General features: G+C 48.3%; 1 protein-coding gene across 3 annotated transcripts in view; it reads right to left on the bottom strand.

Annotated features, from left to right (window-relative positions):
- LOC143515158 (A disintegrin and metalloproteinase with thrombospondin motifs 20) overlaps positions 1-18,723 on the bottom strand; it is an 85,993-nt gene that overhangs the window by 21,192 nt on the left and 46,078 nt on the right. For all 3 annotated transcript variants that reach the window (XM_077007167.1, XM_077007168.1, XM_077007169.1), the window contains 15 exons: positions 18,169-18,305; positions 17,444-17,561; positions 13,792-13,887; positions 12,283-12,449; positions 12,031-12,160; positions 11,418-11,544; positions 11,083-11,293; positions 9,141-9,305; positions 8,879-9,043; positions 5,628-5,747; positions 5,414-5,521; positions 4,144-4,308; positions 3,735-3,998; positions 2,705-2,866; positions 1,959-2,135 (listed from right to left, as the gene is read on the bottom strand). In XM_077007167.1, the coding sequence (XP_076863282.1) occupies positions 1,959-2,135; positions 2,705-2,866; positions 3,735-3,998; positions 4,144-4,308; positions 5,414-5,521; positions 5,628-5,747; positions 8,879-9,043; positions 9,141-9,305; positions 11,083-11,293; positions 11,418-11,544; positions 12,031-12,160; positions 12,283-12,449; positions 13,792-13,887; positions 17,444-17,561; positions 18,169-18,305 (2,312 nt within the window). The remainder of the gene's footprint in view (positions 1-1,958; positions 2,136-2,704; positions 2,867-3,734; positions 3,999-4,143; positions 4,309-5,413; positions 5,522-5,627; positions 5,748-8,878; positions 9,044-9,140; positions 9,306-11,082; positions 11,294-11,417; positions 11,545-12,030; positions 12,161-12,282; positions 12,450-13,791; positions 13,888-17,443; positions 17,562-18,168; positions 18,306-18,723) is intronic.

Genomic DNA, 18,723 nt, shown 5'->3' with positions numbered 1-18,723 from the left:
CCTGTATAGTGTGTAGTGTGTAGTGCACTCCTGTGTAGTGTGTAGTGCTCTCCTTTGTAGTGTGTAGGACACTCCTGTGTAGTGTGTAGTGCACTCCTGTGTAGTGTGTAGTGCTCTCCTGTGTAGTGTGTAGTGCACTCCTGTGTAGTGTGTAGGACACTCCTGTGTAGTGTGTAGTGCACTCCTGTGTAGTGTGTAGTGCTCTCCTGTGTAGTGCGTAGTGTGTAGTGTGTATGCTCTCCTGTATAGTGTGTAGTGCACTCCTGTGTAGTGCTCTCCTGTGTGGTGTGTAGGACACTCCTATGTAGTGTGTAGTGCTCTTCTGTGTAGTGCGTAGTGTTGTAGTGCTCTCCTGTATTGTGTGTAATGCTCTCCTGTATAGTGCGTATTGCTCTCCTGTGTAGTGTGTATGCACTCCTGTGTAGTGCGTAGTGTGTAGTGCTCTCCTGTGTAGTGTGTAATGCTCTCCTGTATATTGCGTATTGCTCCCCTGTGTAGTGCTCTCCTGTGTAGTGTGTATGCACTACTGTGTAGTGCTCTCCTGTGTAGTGTGTATGCACTACTGTGTAGTGTGTAGTGCTCTCCTGTGTAGTGTGTATGCACTACTGTGTAGTGTGTAGTGCTCTCCTGTGTAGTGTGTATGCACTACTGTGTAGTGTGTAGTGCTCTCCTGTGTAGTGTGTATGCACTACTGTGTAGTGTGTAGTGTTCTCCTCCTGTAAACTCAGTGAAGTGCCCAAGCGTCACTTTTATTGCATTTCTACTGCCTTTTTTACATTTCAGAAAATCACTGAGTTGTGAGAATTTAACTAGACCCCGCAAAGCTGGTTCATCATGTTTGACTAAGTGCATTTTAAAACATATTTTGCTGCTGATTATGTTACGGTCATTTCCACAGTTACATTTAAGAAATGTTCATTTCCAGAAGAATGTCTTTTTGCTATAGTCACCAATGAATCTTAAACACTATGTTTCAAATGGAAGACTTCCATTTTCCATGAATCCCATGAATCTTTTAAACACTAGTATCACAGAGAAACATGCTCAGAAACTGCATCATTAGTATATCCTATACAGACTGTCAGACTGTCAAGAGCACCAGTGAGAAAATATTAAATATTACTGTGTAAAAACTGCTCAAACTAAAATGTCATACTGTACAAAAATACACATAGAATATACAGTCATATTCATTTGTTGCTGTTTGATAAAAACACAATATAACTCTTATACACAAATATACACTTGTGTTCTTTGATTACAGGGAGCAGCATCACTAACAATAACTGCTTAACTCTATCGTTGAAAATAAATATCGCTTGAATAATTTGTTCCCCCAAGAAAATAATTGGTGTTGTCAGACAACACAATCCCATGACTGAAAGCTTTCATTTAAAGCCATTGCTACCGTTTGGCTGCCCGAGTCTGTTATGGTTCCCCAGAGGGGGAGAAGCACCTTGGTGTCAGTGATCACCACCAGGCCAGTGTGAGCTTGGCAGAGAAGGAGGTGGAGCTTGTGTCAGCCACTCCCACTCAAGCTTGATTGGCTTGGCCACGGCAGACACAGCACACTGGACTTAACTGGCATCATGCAAAAGTGGAACGCCACTCAGCCAGAGCGTGAATTGCCGCAGTCCTTCTGGTTGGCTTTTCTGGAACGCTTGAATACATTTTTTTTTAAGCCAGCTGTTTCCCCAACTGGCTGTTTCCATCCCGCTTGTTTCACAAACCTGCAATCTGCCCCTTTTGTCTGTACAAAATGGCTAATCACAGCCGTACTCGTTTGAGCCTCTGTGCTCTCAGAGTCTCCGCCGACACTACGCTACTGCAGGGATTTAAGCTTCCTTAGAAGCCGAATACTTTGCACTGAGTAGCAACACGTCAGGTGGCCCGTCTTACAGACAGAATGTGAGGAGGACTGAGAGAGGAGGAGATGGGAAAAGGAGGTGCTATCGTACCGGCTTCCACGGGCGCCTGTGCCAGTAGGCGCTACCAGGACAGGGCTGCGGGTTGCACCGCTCCACGTCCGCGGGCTTGTCCAGCACGTCACAGCTGTGTTCGCTCAGCCTCTGGCCGGTGGGGCGCTGACACACCACCAGCCGGCTCCGCTGGCCCCCCTCACACGACGCCGAACACTGAGGGACAGAGACACGGAGGAGGACGGCGTGAGGACCAGAGGGAGGAGAAACGGAGAAGCACCACCACTTAGTCTCCAAAACTGTCCATTCTGTTTCACACGACTTTCTATGACAAAGCCACTGCTTTAAACCAGCAATATAATCATTTTTATGTGCCTTTTCCTCTCATTAAAGGGCAAAATGAAGTGAAAGTAGTGCTAATGGAAATAAGGGATTAACATTTCAGCAAAGCATTTAAGACCGTGATGAGGCCAAGATTGAAATTTGATCAAATACAAAGTTTGTGTTTGATTAAATACAGAGTTTTCATTGAGTTCATTAAGTTCAACTTGAATGCAGGTAAGGACATGAGTGTGGGTTTCTAGCAGCATTTACCTAGTACGTTTAGCGCTCAGCTTCAGAGCAGGTCTGAAGGTTAGCGAGCTCCAAACTTCAAATTCTGGTCATTTTTTCCAGTCATTTTCTTCCAAGCATGTTCTTGTCATTATGTTTACTGCTTATTGTGGCATGTGCTGTTGTTAATTTTAAGGAAAAGGGAACACAATGTGTTCATCCTGACCCCTCACCTCTCCCCAGATGCCGAAGTTCCAGAGAGGACAGGGTCCTGAGTCACAGCTCTTTGACTCGTTGGGTTTGACCCTGTTGTCACAGTAACTAGTGCTGCGTCCCTCCGAGTCTTGACACACCACCACTCTCCTCTGAAAACCCCCCTCACAGGTGCTGGAGCACTGTGGAAGGGCACGGTCTGATTACAGAATATACACGCAACACGCGAAAGCAGTTCGGCTCGCCCTGACGAAAGCACGTGATGATTGGACGGCTTTAACACAGGAGCTGTCCAATCAAAAGGTCTGAAAACGCATAAGTGATTAGGAGCATGAGTGAATTTTTTGTATCAGTAAAATTGAAGAAACATCTAATATTCTGTGTTAGTAATGAGACTAACACACAAATTGGGCAACACTCACTATATGTTAAAGGACTATAATAAAGACTACTGAGAACTGCACATGGCATTACGTCCTTTATGAGGAAATGACACTGGCTAAAAAAAACCACATATTAAGACTGTTATATTAAGACTGTTATATAAAACTGATATTCAGATCTCATGATACTAAAACCAGTTTTAAAGATTTGCAGCATTTAGCAGATGCCGTATCTGGAGAGAATTACACGTTCCTACATGTGGTAGTGGAACCCGTGACCTTGGTACTACACTGTTTCCTACCTGCACTGAACGAGCTGAAAGCCAGGAACCCAGAACTAGACCGTACTGAACAGAGGTAGAGGCAGTGGTCCACACGCTGGCCCACAGAGTTTCCAGAGAAACAGTCTCGGTTCAGACAGCAGCCATTCATCAGCTGTGCAAGCAAGAGCTTCTAGAAGAGAAGAGAAACACTCTGCACAGCTGATGGAGGGCGTGGACGCCAAACCACCCTGGAAACCCTGTGGACTACATTATAATTAACACTCTGTTTTATAAAATCGGATTATTGCTGAAAATATTCCTCCCAAGGCTCCCCATTCCTTCAATAGATCTTTGTCTGCATGAGTGTGTGTTTGTGACTGGTGTGGTAAAACAGGAGGACATACCGAACCCCAGGGCCCGGTCCGCCACTGGTGATCAGCAGAGGGGACGTTCCAGCTGCTGTGCCCGGGATGGCTGGCTGTCTTGTGGGGGAAGGATGGCTGGTTGTTGGGCCACAGATGGTAGACGGAGGGGCAGGGGGCTGCAACACACTCCTGCTCAGAACCGGGCTTCTCCTCCGGGTGGCAGGAAGACTCGTCCACCTGCTGGTTGTAGTTCATGCACACCACCTGCCGTGTGGAGCGACCCACACCACATGACACGGAGCACTGCAGAGAACCAACAGGTGAGGTGTCAGCTAATGCTGGTTCAGTGTCTGTTACTCAGGAGATGGCATTGGGAAAGACAGGGCATTGAATGAATGAACGAATGAATGAATGAATGAATGAATGAATGAAAGGAAGACACACGCACAGGTGACCACTCTCCCTCTCTCCACTGGCCACAGGGGCTGAAGCACGTCGAGGTCTCTGGGGGGCGAGGGACGTGTGAACACTGAGACTCGTTAGCCACGCCGCCCTGAGCGTCTCTGCAGCTGACATATCGAGCCCTCTCACCCTTCCCACAGGACACCGAGCACTGTCACACACACACACACACACACACACACACACACACACACACACACACACACACACACACACACACACACACACAGTTTTCCAATTTGAATGAAAAGTACAGGTATGTAACTATTTTAAGACGGAACTTGTAAATCAACGTTTAAAAAAAGAAGCAGGATATGGTTATTTTTTCCTACACTGAACATAACACTTCATAAATCCCCCCTCCCCCTCAAAAAAAAGCCTGCTGACAAGTTTCAACACAACTCAGTGAAGTGTGTGTGATGAGGAGTTTGCGATGGGTGGGGATGCCACTGTTGTGCCCAAGCAGACGGGCGGCTTCTGTGAGACGGCAGTAACTAATGCAGCCAGGGCCGAGTCAGCAGGCACAGACTGGCGTCTCAACCACAGCCATATCAGTGACTGCCGCTGTGACCATAACCCGATTTTTAAGAGTGATTGTCTTTCTAGCTATTTTGCCCTGAGGGACCAAACTCAGCCGTGGTCTCTAGACACAGACAAAAGCCAACACAAGGGCTGGATTAACACGGATGCAGAAATTTGATGCCTCTGCTTGGAAACTGTGTGTGTGCATGCACGCTCGTATTTGGAAAGAAATACATTACTCATTAGCAATGGAAAAAGTGTGTTATGAAAGAGGAGTGTAATGATGAGAACAGCCATCACAGAAGAGCTGGTGTGTGTGTGTGTGTGTGTGTGTGTGTGTGTGTGTGTGTGTGTGTGTGTGTGTGTGTGTGTGTGTGTGTGTGTGTGTGTGTGTGTGTGTGTTGTGAGTGTGTATGTGTGTATATGTGTGTGTGTGTGTGTGAGTGTGTGTGTGTGTGTGTGTGTGTGTGTGTGTGTGTGTGTGAGTGTGTGTGTGTGTGTGTATGTGTGTGTGTGTGTGTGAGTGTGAGTGTGTGTGTGTGTGTGTTGTGAGTGTGTGTGTGTGTGTATATGTGTGTGTGTGTTGTGAGTGTGTGTGTGTGTGTATATGTTTGTGTGTGTGTGTGAGTGTGTGTGTGTGTGTGTGTGTGTGTGTGTGTGTATATATTGTGTGTATATGTGTGTATATGTGTGTGTGTGTGTGTGTGTGTGTGTGTGTGTGTGTGTGAACTCACAGTGGTCCAGGACCCATATCTCCACTGGGTCAGTAGCTGTCCGTGTGCTGCAGGTCGAGCTGTGTTGAGTGTTTGTGACGCGCGTGGACACGCTGTCAACGCACAGTCCTACCCACACACACATATATACAAAATCACTTAATATCCATGGGATACAGTTTGACTGCCTATGTGCATTTGGGATTTGTGTGTGTGTGTGTGTGTGTGTGTATACCTGGCTATCCTGTGGTCTTGAGGCTGCATTACACTCCCTGTCATCCACGGTCTTACCATAAGTGCCAGATACACACCTCACTGCGCGCGTTTGATATCCATGGCCACATGTCACCGCACACTGCAAACACAGACATACACACAATTTATTTCTTTGTAATTCAGACCAGGAGCTGGTGTTCAAACAGGTTATAAACTTTGAATTTTTCCAACAGTTAATTCTAGCTCCAGTTTCACAGCAAAATCAAATTTGACTCCATTGGTATATAGACCACCCCATCCCAACACACACACACAGACCTCTCTCTCTCTCTCTCTCTCTCTCTCTCTCTCTCTCTCTCTCTCTCTCTCTCTCTCTCTCACACACACACACACACACACACACACACACACACACACAAAAACACACACACACACACAGGATTTGCATTCTGCCTTGATTCAGCACATGCTCAGTGTTTATAAGGTACAGAGGAAGTTGCTCCAGGGTGTGTTTATTTGGGCAGGAAATGATGCTTCCACAGGCATTACCCAGCACCTCACACACATCTACCCTTACGGAGGGCATTACCCAGCACCTCACACACATCTACCCTTACGGAGGGCATTACCCAGCACCTCACACACATCTACCCTTACGGGGGGCATTACCCAGCACCTCACACACATCTACCCTTACGGGGGGCATTACCCAACACCACACACACATCTACCCTTACGGGGGGCATTACCCAGCACCTCACACACATCTACCCTTACGGAGGGCATTACCCAGCACCACACACACATCTACCCTTACGGGGGGCATTACCCAGCACCTCACACACATCTACCCTTACGGAGGGCATTACCCAGCACCTCATACACATCTACCCTTACGGGGGGCATTACCCAGCACCTCACACACATCTACCCTTACGGAGGGCATTACCCAGCACCTCACACACATCTACCCTTACGGGGGGCATTACCCAGCACCTCACACACATCTACCCTTACGGGGGGCATTACCCAGCACCTCACACACATCTACCCTTACGGGGGGGCATTACCCAGCACCTCACACACATCTACCCTTACGGGGGGCATTACCCAGCACCTCACACACATCTACCCTTACGGAGGGCATTACCCAGCACCACACACACATCTACCCTTACGGGGGGCATTACCCAGCACCTCACACACATCTACCCTTACGGAGGGCATTACCCAGCACCTCATACACATCTACCCTTACGGGGGGCATTACCCAGCACCTCACACACATCTACCCTTACGGAGGGCATTACCCAGCACCTCACACACATCTACCCTTACGGGGGGCATTACCCAGCACCTCACACACATCTACCCTTACGGGGGGCATTACCCAGCACCTCACACACATCTACCCTTACGGGGGGGCATTACCCAGCACCTCACACACATCTACCCTTACGGAGGGCATTACCCAGCACCTCACACACATCTTCCCTTACGGAGGGCATTACCCAGCACCTCACACACATCTACCCTTACAGGGGGGCATTACCCAGCACCTCACACACATCTACCCTTACTGGGGGCATTACCCAGCACCTCATACACACATCTACCCTTACGGAGGGCATTACCCAGCACCTCACACACATCTATCCTTATGGAGGGCATTACCCAGCACCTCACACACATCTATCCTTACGGAGGGCATTACCCAGCACCTCACACACATCTACCCTTACGGGGGGCATTACCCAGCACCTCACACACATCTACCCTTACGGGGGGCATTACCCAGCACCTCACACACATCTACCCTTACGGGGGGCATTACCCAGCACCTCACACACATCTACCCTTACGGGGGGCATTACCCAGCACCTCACACACATCTACCCTTACGGAGGGCATTACCCAGCACCTCACACACATCTACCCTTACGGGGGGCATTACCCAGCACCTCACACACATCTACCCTGACGGGGGGCATTACCCAGCACCTCACACACATCTACCCTTACGGGGGGCATTACCCAGCACCTCACACACATCTACCCTTACGGGGGGCATTACCCAGCACACTCGTACACATCTACCCTTACGGGGGGCATTACCCAGCACACTCATACACATCTACCCTTACGGGGGGGGGCATTACCCAGCACCTCACACACATCTACCCTTACGGAGGGCATTACCCAGCACCTCATACACATCTACCCTTACGGGGGGCATTACCCAGCACCTCACACACATCTACCCTTACGGGGGGCATTACCCAGCACCTCACACACATCTACCCTTACGGGGGGGCATTACCCAGCACACTCATACACATCTACCCTTACGGAGGGCATTACCCAGCACCTCATACACATCTACCCTTACGGGGGGGCATTACCCATCACCTCATACACATCTACCCTTACGGGGGGCATTACCCAGCACACTCATACACATCTACCCTTACAGAGGGCATTACCCAGCACCTCACACACATCTACCCTTACGGAGGGCATTACAATCATACACATCTACCCTTACGGGGGGCATTACCCAGCACCTCACACACATCTACCCTTACGGGGGGCATTACCCAGCACCTCATACACATCTACCCTTACGGGGGGCATTACCCAGCACCTCATACACATCTACCCTTACAGAGGGCATTACAATCATACACATCTACCCTGCATGAAGGACTCAAGTCTACCTCCGCACTCCAAAGGCTATTTCTGAGGTGTTCAGTGTGTATGACTATGACGTCTAGGTTGAGCACTAATAACAACTGCAAGCACAGAATGTTCATTATGGTCAACCAACACTGAAACAGAGAAACCCCCCAGAAACCGATGGTAGTATCCATCAGTCAACACAAGACCAGAAAGCAGTAGCAATACATTACTGCAGTAAAGCTAAGGTGTGTGTATGTGTGTGTGTGTGGGTGTGTGTGTGTGTGTGTGTGTGTGTGTGTGTGTGTGTGTGTGTGTGTGTGTGTGTGTGTGTGTGTGTGCGCACGTGTGGGTGTGAGTATTTTAGAACTGCGGAGGTCTGTGACAGATTTACAAACAGTGTGTGTGTGTGTGTGTGTGTGTGTGCTGGGAATCTGATAGTGTGTTGAGTTATGGAGCACTCTGATGGAGCTGACCTCCATCTCCCCTGAACAGGCTCGCTTTCAACGACTTCAAATCCTTAAAAGAGCAATATGTAAGCTAGCCCCCCCACCCCCTAAACACACACACACACACACACACACACACACTCACCGTGCTCCAGACTCCGACCTGCCAGGACGCACACTCTGGCAGCACACAGCTGCTGGTGGTCGGGGGTTTTTGATTGGGGTCACAGCGCTCGTCACCAACTCTGTCCTCCAGCTGGACACAGGACACCTGCCTGTGTCTCACACCTCTCCCACACGTCACCATGCACTACCCACCCAGCACAGGAGACACACAGCCAGACTGAGTGTGTGTGTCTGCTTACGTGTGTGAGTGTGTGTGCGTGTTTATGGATACGTCCACCTACCTCGGCCCACTCGCTGACTGACCACTCTGGGCAGGGCGTGTCGTTGCAGGATTCGGTCACCGTCCTCTGGGTCTCACTACACTCACGCTCCACCAGCCTGCGGCCCAGGTTGTTCATGCAGTAGGAGTCTCGCGTGCGTATGCCCCGCCCACAGCTCTTAGAGCACTGCAGCACAACACACCTGTACATCAGCTTACAACACACCTGTACATCAGCTTACAGCACAACACACCTGTACATCAGCTTACAACACACCTGTACATCAGCTTACAACACAACACACCTGTACATCAGCTTACAGCACAACACACCTGTACATCAGCTTACAACACAACACAACACACCTGTACATCAGCTCTTATAACACAACACACCTGTACATCAGCTCTTATAACACAACACACCTGTACATCAGCTCTTATAACACAACACACCTGTACATCAGCTCTTACAACACAACACACCTGTACATCAGCTCATACAACACAACACAACACACCTGTACATCAGCTCATACAACACAACACACCTGTACATCAGCTCATACAACACAACACACCTGTACATCAGCTCATACAACACAACACACCTGTACATCAGCTCTTACAACACAACACAACACACCTGTATATCAGCTCTTACAACACAACACACCTGTACATCAGCTCTTATAACACAACACACCTGTACATCAGCTCTTATAACACAACACACCTGTACATCAGCTCTTACAACACAACACACCTGTACATCAGCTCATACAACACAACACACCTGTACATCAGCTCTTACAACACAACACACCTGTACATCAGCTCTTACAACACAACACAACACACCTGTACATCAGCTCTTACAACACAACACACCTGTACATCAGCTCTTACAACACAACACACCTGTACATCAGCTCATACAACACAACACAACACACCTGTACATCAGCTCTTACAACACAACACACCTGTACATCAGCTCATACAACACAACACAACACACTTGTACATCAGCTCTTACAACACAACACACCTGTACATCAGCTCTTACAACACAGCACACCTGTACATCAGCTCATACAACACAACACACCTGTACATCAGCTCTTACAACACAACACACCTGTACATCAGCTCATACAACACAACACAACACAACACACCTGTACATCAGCTCTTACAACACAACACACCTGTACATCAGCTCATACAACACAACACAACACAACACACCTGTACATCAGCTCTTACAACACAACACACCTGTACATCAGCTCTTACAACACAACACAACACACGTGTACATCAGCACTTACAACACAACACACCTGTACATAAGCTCATACAACACAACACACGTGTACATCAGCTCTTACAACACAACACACCTGTACATCAGCTCTTACAACACAACACAACACACCTGTACATCAGCTCTTACAACACAACACAACACACCTGTACATCAGCTCTTACAACACAACACACCTGTACATCAGCTCTTATAACACAACACAACACACCTGTACATCAGCTCTTACAACACAACACACCTGTACATCAGCTCTTATAACACAACACACCTGTACATCAGCTCTTACAACACAACACACCTGTACATCAGCTCTTACAACACAACACAACACACCTGTACATCAGCTCTTACAACACAACACACCTGTACATCAGCTCTTATAACACAACACACCTGTACATCAGCTCTTACAACACAACACAACACACCTGTACATCAGCTCTTACAACACAACACACCTGTACATCAGCTCTTATAACACAACACACCTGTACATCAGCTCTTACAACACAACACAACACACGTGTACATCAGCTCTTAGATCAGACAATAAAAAAATAAACCCCAACACACCTACGACTAAACAACAATGAAACTCTTGACTACCGGGTGGGCGGTGTGGGCGACTGACCTGAGACCAGGCGCTGTATTGCCAGCTCTTGCGCAGACAGTCTCCGTGGCACGTCTCGCGGCCCTGGGGCTTGGCCAGGTCTGCGCAGGCCCTGCCGTCCAGCCTCTCGCTGCCTCTCTTCAGCTGACTGTACCGCATGCACAGCACCTCCAGGGTCCGATGTCCGGGCCCACAGCCAGAGGAACACTCACTCCTCCCCACCACCTGCCACCTGGGGGGGGTGTCAGTCAGGGACACCGCGATCAACATCCACAGGTGGCGTTCGGTTCGTTTGCAGCTGCCTATGAAGTTTCCACGGTGTGGTTTTTCACGTGTGTAGGTCTGCGTGCATCTACCTGACTTCACAGTCTGTGTTGCAGGGCTCCGTAGCTGGTCTGGGACGAGGTAGGTGTTCACATCGTTGGTCAGACACCACCAGATGGTCACTCTTACGTACACACGCCACTTTTCGCCGCCGCTCTCCTGCACAAGCGCACATGAACACATGAACACGTGAAGATATGAACATGTGAACACATGAACACATGAACATATGAACACATGAATATATGGTCCTTCAGTGTCCACTGCAGGCTGGGCAAGGTGTTTTCGAACTCTGGTCTGATCTGATCTGGGTCTGGTCTGATCTGGGTCTGGTCTGATCTGGGTCTGATCTGATCTGGGTCTGGTCTGATCTGATCTGGGTCTGATCTGAGCTGGGTCTGGTCTGATCTGGGTCTGGTCTGATCTGGGTCTGGTCTGGTCTGATCTGGGTCTGGTCTGATCTGATCTGGGTCTGATCTGATCTGGGTCTGGTCTGATCTGGGTCTGATCTGATCTGGGTCTGGTCTGATCTGGGTCTGGTCTGGATCTGATCTGATTTGGGTCTGGTCTGATCTGGGTCTGGTCTGGTCTGATCTGGGTCTGATCTGCTCTGTCTGCTGTCTGAAAGGGAAGGGAGGATCTCACCTTGACACAAGCGACTGCACTCCTGCCAGGAACCAGAGGAGTCCCACACGAAACGCTCCTGCTGCTCCTCTATAGGGACGCTGAAGGAGTAACGCACGTCTGGATTATAGAGGTTCCCCACGCACAGCACCTGCATCAGACCAGCATTGGGGTCAGTCATAACTAACACACAACAGCAGACAACCCAGCTGGAAGAGGGTGTAGTTCAGCGAGCTGTTGGTGGCGGGCGGAGCCCCGTGGTGCTACACCTGCCTGGAGAAGCAGCTCGTCCTCGATGCGTTCGGTGCAGTTGATGCGCTCCACTGTAGTGTTGGAGCCGCTGTACTCGATCTCCGTCCCCTTGAAGGACACCTCCCTCTTAAACATGGACACCACGAAGTTGCCGTTCAGCAGGAAATTGGACTGGCCATCCGAAAGAGCTGACACAGGAGGGCAGGAGAAAAACACACGCTAAACACGTATAGGATAGGAGGAATAACCAGGAATAACCAGGAATAACCAGGAATGATCAAGAATAACCAGGAATAACCAGGAATGATCAGGAATAACCAGGAATAACCAGGAATGATCAGGAATGATCAGGAATGATCAGGAATGCCTGTTAGGATTTCATCTTAGTATGATTGTTTCAATGTCAGTGATTGTGTAATGTTAGTATTTTCAAATGGAAGCACATCATTACATCATTACAGCACAGGAATCCTCATTTTTTGTGGAAATACAGTAAATACAGTCTAAATAGGGTTTATCATTACAGTAAATGGAGCCTTGCATTCCCTATACCTGAGAGTTACAGTAAAAGGTAGTTGAATACATGCATGGGAATGCATGTTCCACTGAAATAATAAGTGTGTGTGTGTGTGCGTGAATGTGTGTGTGTGTGTGTGTGTGTGTGTGTGTGTGTGTGTGTGTGTGTGTGTGTGCGTGTGTGTATGTGTGTGTGTGTGTGTGTGTGTGTGAATGTGATGTGTGTTTGTGTGCGTGAATGTGTGTGTGTGTGTGTGTGTGTGTGTGTGTGTGTGTGTGTGCGTGTGTGTATGTGTGTGTGTGTGCGTGAATGTGTGTGTGTGTGTGTGTGTGTGTGTGCGTGTGTGTGTGTGTGTGTGTGTGCATGAATGTGGTGTGTGTGCGTGTGTGCGTGCTTGCATGAATGTGATGTGTGTGTGTGTGCGTGAATGTGATTTGTGTGTGTGTGTGTGTATGTGCGTGTGTGTGTGTGTGTGTATGTGTGAGTGTGTGAATGTGATGTGTGTGTATGTGTGTGTGTGTGTGTGTATGTGTGTGCGTGTGCGTGCGTGCGCGTGTGCATGTGTGTGTGTGTGTGTGTGTGTGTGTGTGTGAGAACAACCACATGGCCATGTTTGTTTTCTCCATCACCCTTCAGTGTCAGACATTTTGCGCCGCCACGGTGTGAACCAGCCATGCTCTCCTTAACACACTCGTTCACTTTCCCTCCTTATTCCAGTCTTTCATCAACCCCTTCCCTCCATCTGTCTCTAATTACCCCCTCTACCCCTCATTCATCTCTCTCTCTCTGACACTCCGTTTGCTTTGCCTTCACCCCTCTTTCCCCACAGTTCTCACACTGTCTGGGTTTCCTCTCTCTGTTTTCGGAGCACAGGCCCACATGAGCACCACACCCACAGCCCATTTCCCACTTTAACTTGCACTACAGTGATAGATATGTGACATGATAAATGCAAATTCCTCCGGGAGGAACCGTGTTGGTCGGCGCTGCCCGCCACCCTGAGACAGACCTACCCAAGTAGTTATCGTCCTCAGCCATGCCCGAGTTGCTGACCTGCTTTACGTCAATGTTGGTTGCACCAGCTGGGATTCGCACCACGATGTTATAACCTGGGAAAGAGAACAAAAAAACAACAAAAAAAGAATCAAACGCACGTTAAGAAATGTCTTTAACATGTCTGGAGCAGAGCTGTGGGGTGTTTTATTCTTTTCTTTCACACCTTGAGAGATAATAGCTTCACTGTGCTGTGGGGGGACTGAGAGTACTGCAGACTGCAGCTGGTACATGTGAACAATCAAAGCCATGAAAAAACTAAAGAATGAAAACCAAGGAGAGACCCTGCCCTCACAAACAAGCTGACAGGTAGGAGTAATTACGCCTCAGCGCAAGGTCACCCAAGCATTCCCCAATAGCGCTCACCTTCTCCCAGAGCAGAAGAGAGGAGAGGTGGGGAGAGTTGGCTCCATAGAGGGCAGCACTGATAAAGATTATGGCTCTTTACCTTGACCATTCTGGCCAGCAATGAAACTCCTTCATTTACAACCTCAGTTAAACTGCTAGACCTGTGTGGACTTAAAGAGAGTTTTTTCCTGTTATAGGTTTACAGTTTTCACACGCCACGTGATCACATCTGTCCACGCCACGTGATCAATGTATTCTTGAAAACTTTACGATTCCGACACAGCTGTCATCACTCACTTATGACAAACACTGCACAGAAAATCCATTTACAAACAGTCTTTCTCTAAATAGTCCATCTCCAGAGGGCCACAGAAGCACAGTGATGAATGTTCCTGTCCAACTGGTATGGACAATGTGAACCTATAAGTGCATGTTGGGTCTGACACATACAAACCACAACAGTTTCTTCCCCCACAGAGCAAAGCCACACACACACACCGATCTGAGATCAGAGACAGCTGGCTGGATCTCAAACTGTGCACAAAATACCACATCCTCACAGGCACACGTACAGATCAGTTAGATACAGCAGTGTAAACAGCAAGCTACCCATACAAAAACCCACACACTGACCTGAGATCAGAGAGAATGGACCAAGCCTCAGGCTACCCACACAGTAGGGCCAGCCCAAAACCTGACCCCAAAATGTAAACATGGTACTAAAACAGAAAGGGAACACACTCCTGGTCAAAGCCAGAGGAATCCTGTGGTCTACCTCAGCCTAAAGCCATAGAGCCTGAGATCACATCAGAACTATGAGAGTGTATGGGAGGACTTGACCACAGGGATCCACACTGCCAAACAACACCAGACCGTCCGGTGGGTAGACCTGCATTCCCTTCAATTTTCCATTTTCTCCATTGTAAACAGCACCTACATATAGTTGCGTATAGATCTGTATTTACTTGGTTAGCTGTCATTTCTAAATGGGAGTTGCAAATATTATCAGGAATTCAAAGAGTGTGAGTGTAAATCAAAGTGTAATTAGAGCATCACAGAATAGTAGCGTTGAAGTTTAGCTTTCCGTACCAGCCTGTAAGCTGCAGAAGGTTCATTTGCAAATTATTCGAACATTTGCACAGAACAGAAACTATAGTGTTGTGTCCTTTAGGACTGTAGAGAAGAAAATGAAACCCTGCTGCACAGGGTGGGTTTGACCCCCTGTTACCCCACCCTGAGCTGGTGTTTGACCCCCTCTTACCCCACCTTGAGCTGGTGTTTGAACCCCTGTTACCCCACCCTGAGCTGGTGTTTGAACCCCTGTTACCCCACCCTGAGCTGGTGTTTGACACTGTTACCCCACCCTGAGCTGGTGTTTGACCCCCTCTCACCCCACCCTGAGCTGATGTTTGACCCCCTCTTACCCCACCCTGAGCTGATGTTTGACCCCCTGTTACCCCACCCTGAGCTGATGTTTGACCCCCTCTTACCCCACCCTGAGCTGGTGTTTGACCCCCTGTTACCCCACCCTGAGCTGATGTTTGACCCCCTCTTACCCCACCCTGAGCTGGTGTTTGACCCCCTCTTACCCCACCCTGAGCTGGTGTTTGAGCCCCTCTCTAAAAATAAGTATATCTCTGACTTTGAGACATCAAGTGCCACGTACAACCTTAAGGTTAAGCTCTGAGTAACGGGAGACATGTCATACTTCAGCATTAGCATAGGGAGAATTACTGCTGGAGTATTTATTACAGTAATATAGCATTCTGATTATTATAGAAAGTTTGCACCAATCAACAAGCTGGTTTACAGACAGATACAGAGGTCAGATACAGACCATATAACCACCTTCACGAATGCTACAGGCAGCTAGGGCAGGAGTGCTGACTTGACCATATAACCACCTTCACGAATGCTACAGGCAGCTAGGACAGGAGTGCTGACTTGACCATATAACCACCTTCATGAATGCTACAGGCAGCTAGGGCAGGAGTGCTGACTTGACCATATAACCACCTTCATGAATGCTACAGGCAGCTAGGACAGGAGTGCTGACTTGACCATATAACCACCTTCATGAATGCTACACAGCTAGGACAGGAGTGCTGACTTGACCATATAACCACCTTCATGAATGCTACAGGCAGCTAGGACAGGAGTGCTGACTTGACCATATAACCACCTTCATGAATGCTACACAGCTAGGGTAGGAGTGCTGACTTGACCATATAACCACCTTCACGAATGCTACAGGCAGCTAGGACAGGAGTGCTGACTTGACCATATAACCACCTTCATGAATGCTACACAGCTAGGACAGGAGTGCTGACTTGACCATATAACCACCTTCACGAATGCTACAGGCAGCTTGGGCAGGAGTGCTGACTTGACCATATAACCACCTTCATGAATGCTACAGGCAGCTAGGGCAGGAGTGCTGACTTGACCATATAACCACCTTCACGAATGCTACAGGCAGCTAGGGCAGGAGTGCTGACTTGACCATATAACCACCTTCATGAATGCTACACAGCTAGGGTAGGAGTGCTGACTTGACCATATAACCACCTTCATGAATGCTACACAGCTAGGGCAGGAGTGCTGACTTGACCATATAACCACCTTCATGAATGCTACAGGCAGCTAGGGCAGGAGTGCTGACTTGACCATATAACCACCTTCATGAATGCTACACAGCTAGGGCAGGAGTGCTGACTTGACCATATAACCACCTTCATGAATGCTACACAGCTAGGACAGGAGTGCTGACTTGACCATATAACCACCTTCATGAATGCTACACAGCTAGGGCAGGAGTGCTGACTTGACCATATAACCACCTTCATGAATGCTACACAGCTAGGGCAGGAGTGCTGACTTGACCATATAACCACCTTCATGAATGCTACAGGCAGCTAGGACAGGAGTGCTGACTTGACCATATAACCACCTTCATGAATGCTACAGGCAGCTAGGGCAGGAATGCTGACTTGACCATATAACCACCTTCATGAATGCTACACAGCTAGGGCAGGAGTGCTGACTTGACCATATAACCACCTTCATGAATGCTACACAGCTAGGACAGGAGTGCTGACTTGACCATATAACCACCTTCATGAATGCTACACAGCTAGGGCAGGAGTGCTGACTTGACCATATAACCACCTTCATGAATGCTACACAGCTAGGGCAGGAGTGCTGACTTGACCATATAACCACCTTCATGAATGCTACACAGCTAGGACAGGAGTGCTGACTTACCATATTGTGCATTGTTGAAGGTGCCAGCGACAGTCTTGCATGAAGAGTTGTCGCCTCCACATACTCCACACTTATCGTTCCTTGCCTTGGAGTTCAGAACATGATCGCAACCTGCTTGCTGGAGAAACATATACACAGATGGAAACGGCAGTCAGAACTGGAGAGCTCAAGAGTGAGGCAGGTCAGTAGAGGCAGCGGAGTGTACTGCAGGCAAATGATGGAGGAGATGGAGGGGATTTAGGAGGTGGAGGAGATGGAGGAGATTTAGGAGATGGAGGAGATTTAGGAGATGGAGGAGGTGGAGATGATGGAGGAGATGAGGAGATTTAGGAGATGAAGGAGATGGAGGAGATTGAGGAGATGGAGGAGGTGGAGGAGATGATGGAGGAGATGAGGAGATTTAGGAGATGAAGGAGATGGAGGAGATTTAGGAGATGGAGGAGATGGAGGAGGTGGAGATGATGGAGGAGATGGAGGAGATGAGGATATTTAGGAGATGAAGGAGATGGAAGAGATGGAGGAGGTGGAGATGATGGAGGAGATGAGGAGATTTAGGAGATGAAGGAGATGGAGGAGATGGAGGAGATTTATGAGATGGAGGAGGTGAAGGAGATTGAGATGATGGAGGAGATTTAGGAGATGGAGGAGGTGGAGGAGATGGAGATGATGGAGGAGATTTAGGAGATGGAGGAGGTGGAGGAGATGGAGATGATGGAGGAGAGTACCCTGCACAGGCCTTGCACACAGATGTCGTAAGTGTCTGGTCCACACGGTGTCCCGTCAACCACGCGATCTCGTAACTGGTAATAGGCCATCGTCCCGGCAACACGACAGAACAGCTTACATCGGTCCTTCATGAGGACTACAAACAGGAGCCATTGTTGTAGTCCATTACAAGCAACATTGTGAACATACACAATGAAATATGCTACACTGAAACCAGCATTTTGCTCACATTTCACTTTTCGTCAGTCTAATGAAGTCTAATAAAATATACTGTATAATAAAAATTTATTGACCTATCACAGTTCATGAGGCTTCATAATGAAGATTTCTGAAAAGCTGCACACTCTCTCCTGATGACTGGGGAAACCAAAGCAGACGTGGATTTATAATCCTGCATTGTGCAGGCTGCATAACTTACTGGATTATGTTACATATCCCATAGCAGTCCACAGATTGGAGGAGATTGCTGAGTTGCTGTGTTTTCTAGACAAGAGTCAATGTATTCAACTTCTAACAGGATCAACAGTATTTTATCAGTAAAACGTGGCCATCAG

The sequence above is a fragment of the Brachyhypopomus gauderio genome, chromosome 5, assembly GCF_052324685.1.
Source record: "Brachyhypopomus gauderio isolate BG-103 chromosome 5, BGAUD_0.2, whole genome shotgun sequence".
Classification (NCBI taxonomy): domain Eukaryota; kingdom Metazoa; phylum Chordata; class Actinopteri; order Gymnotiformes; family Hypopomidae; genus Brachyhypopomus; species Brachyhypopomus gauderio.
This window is presented reverse-complemented; position numbering and strand designations above follow the sequence as displayed.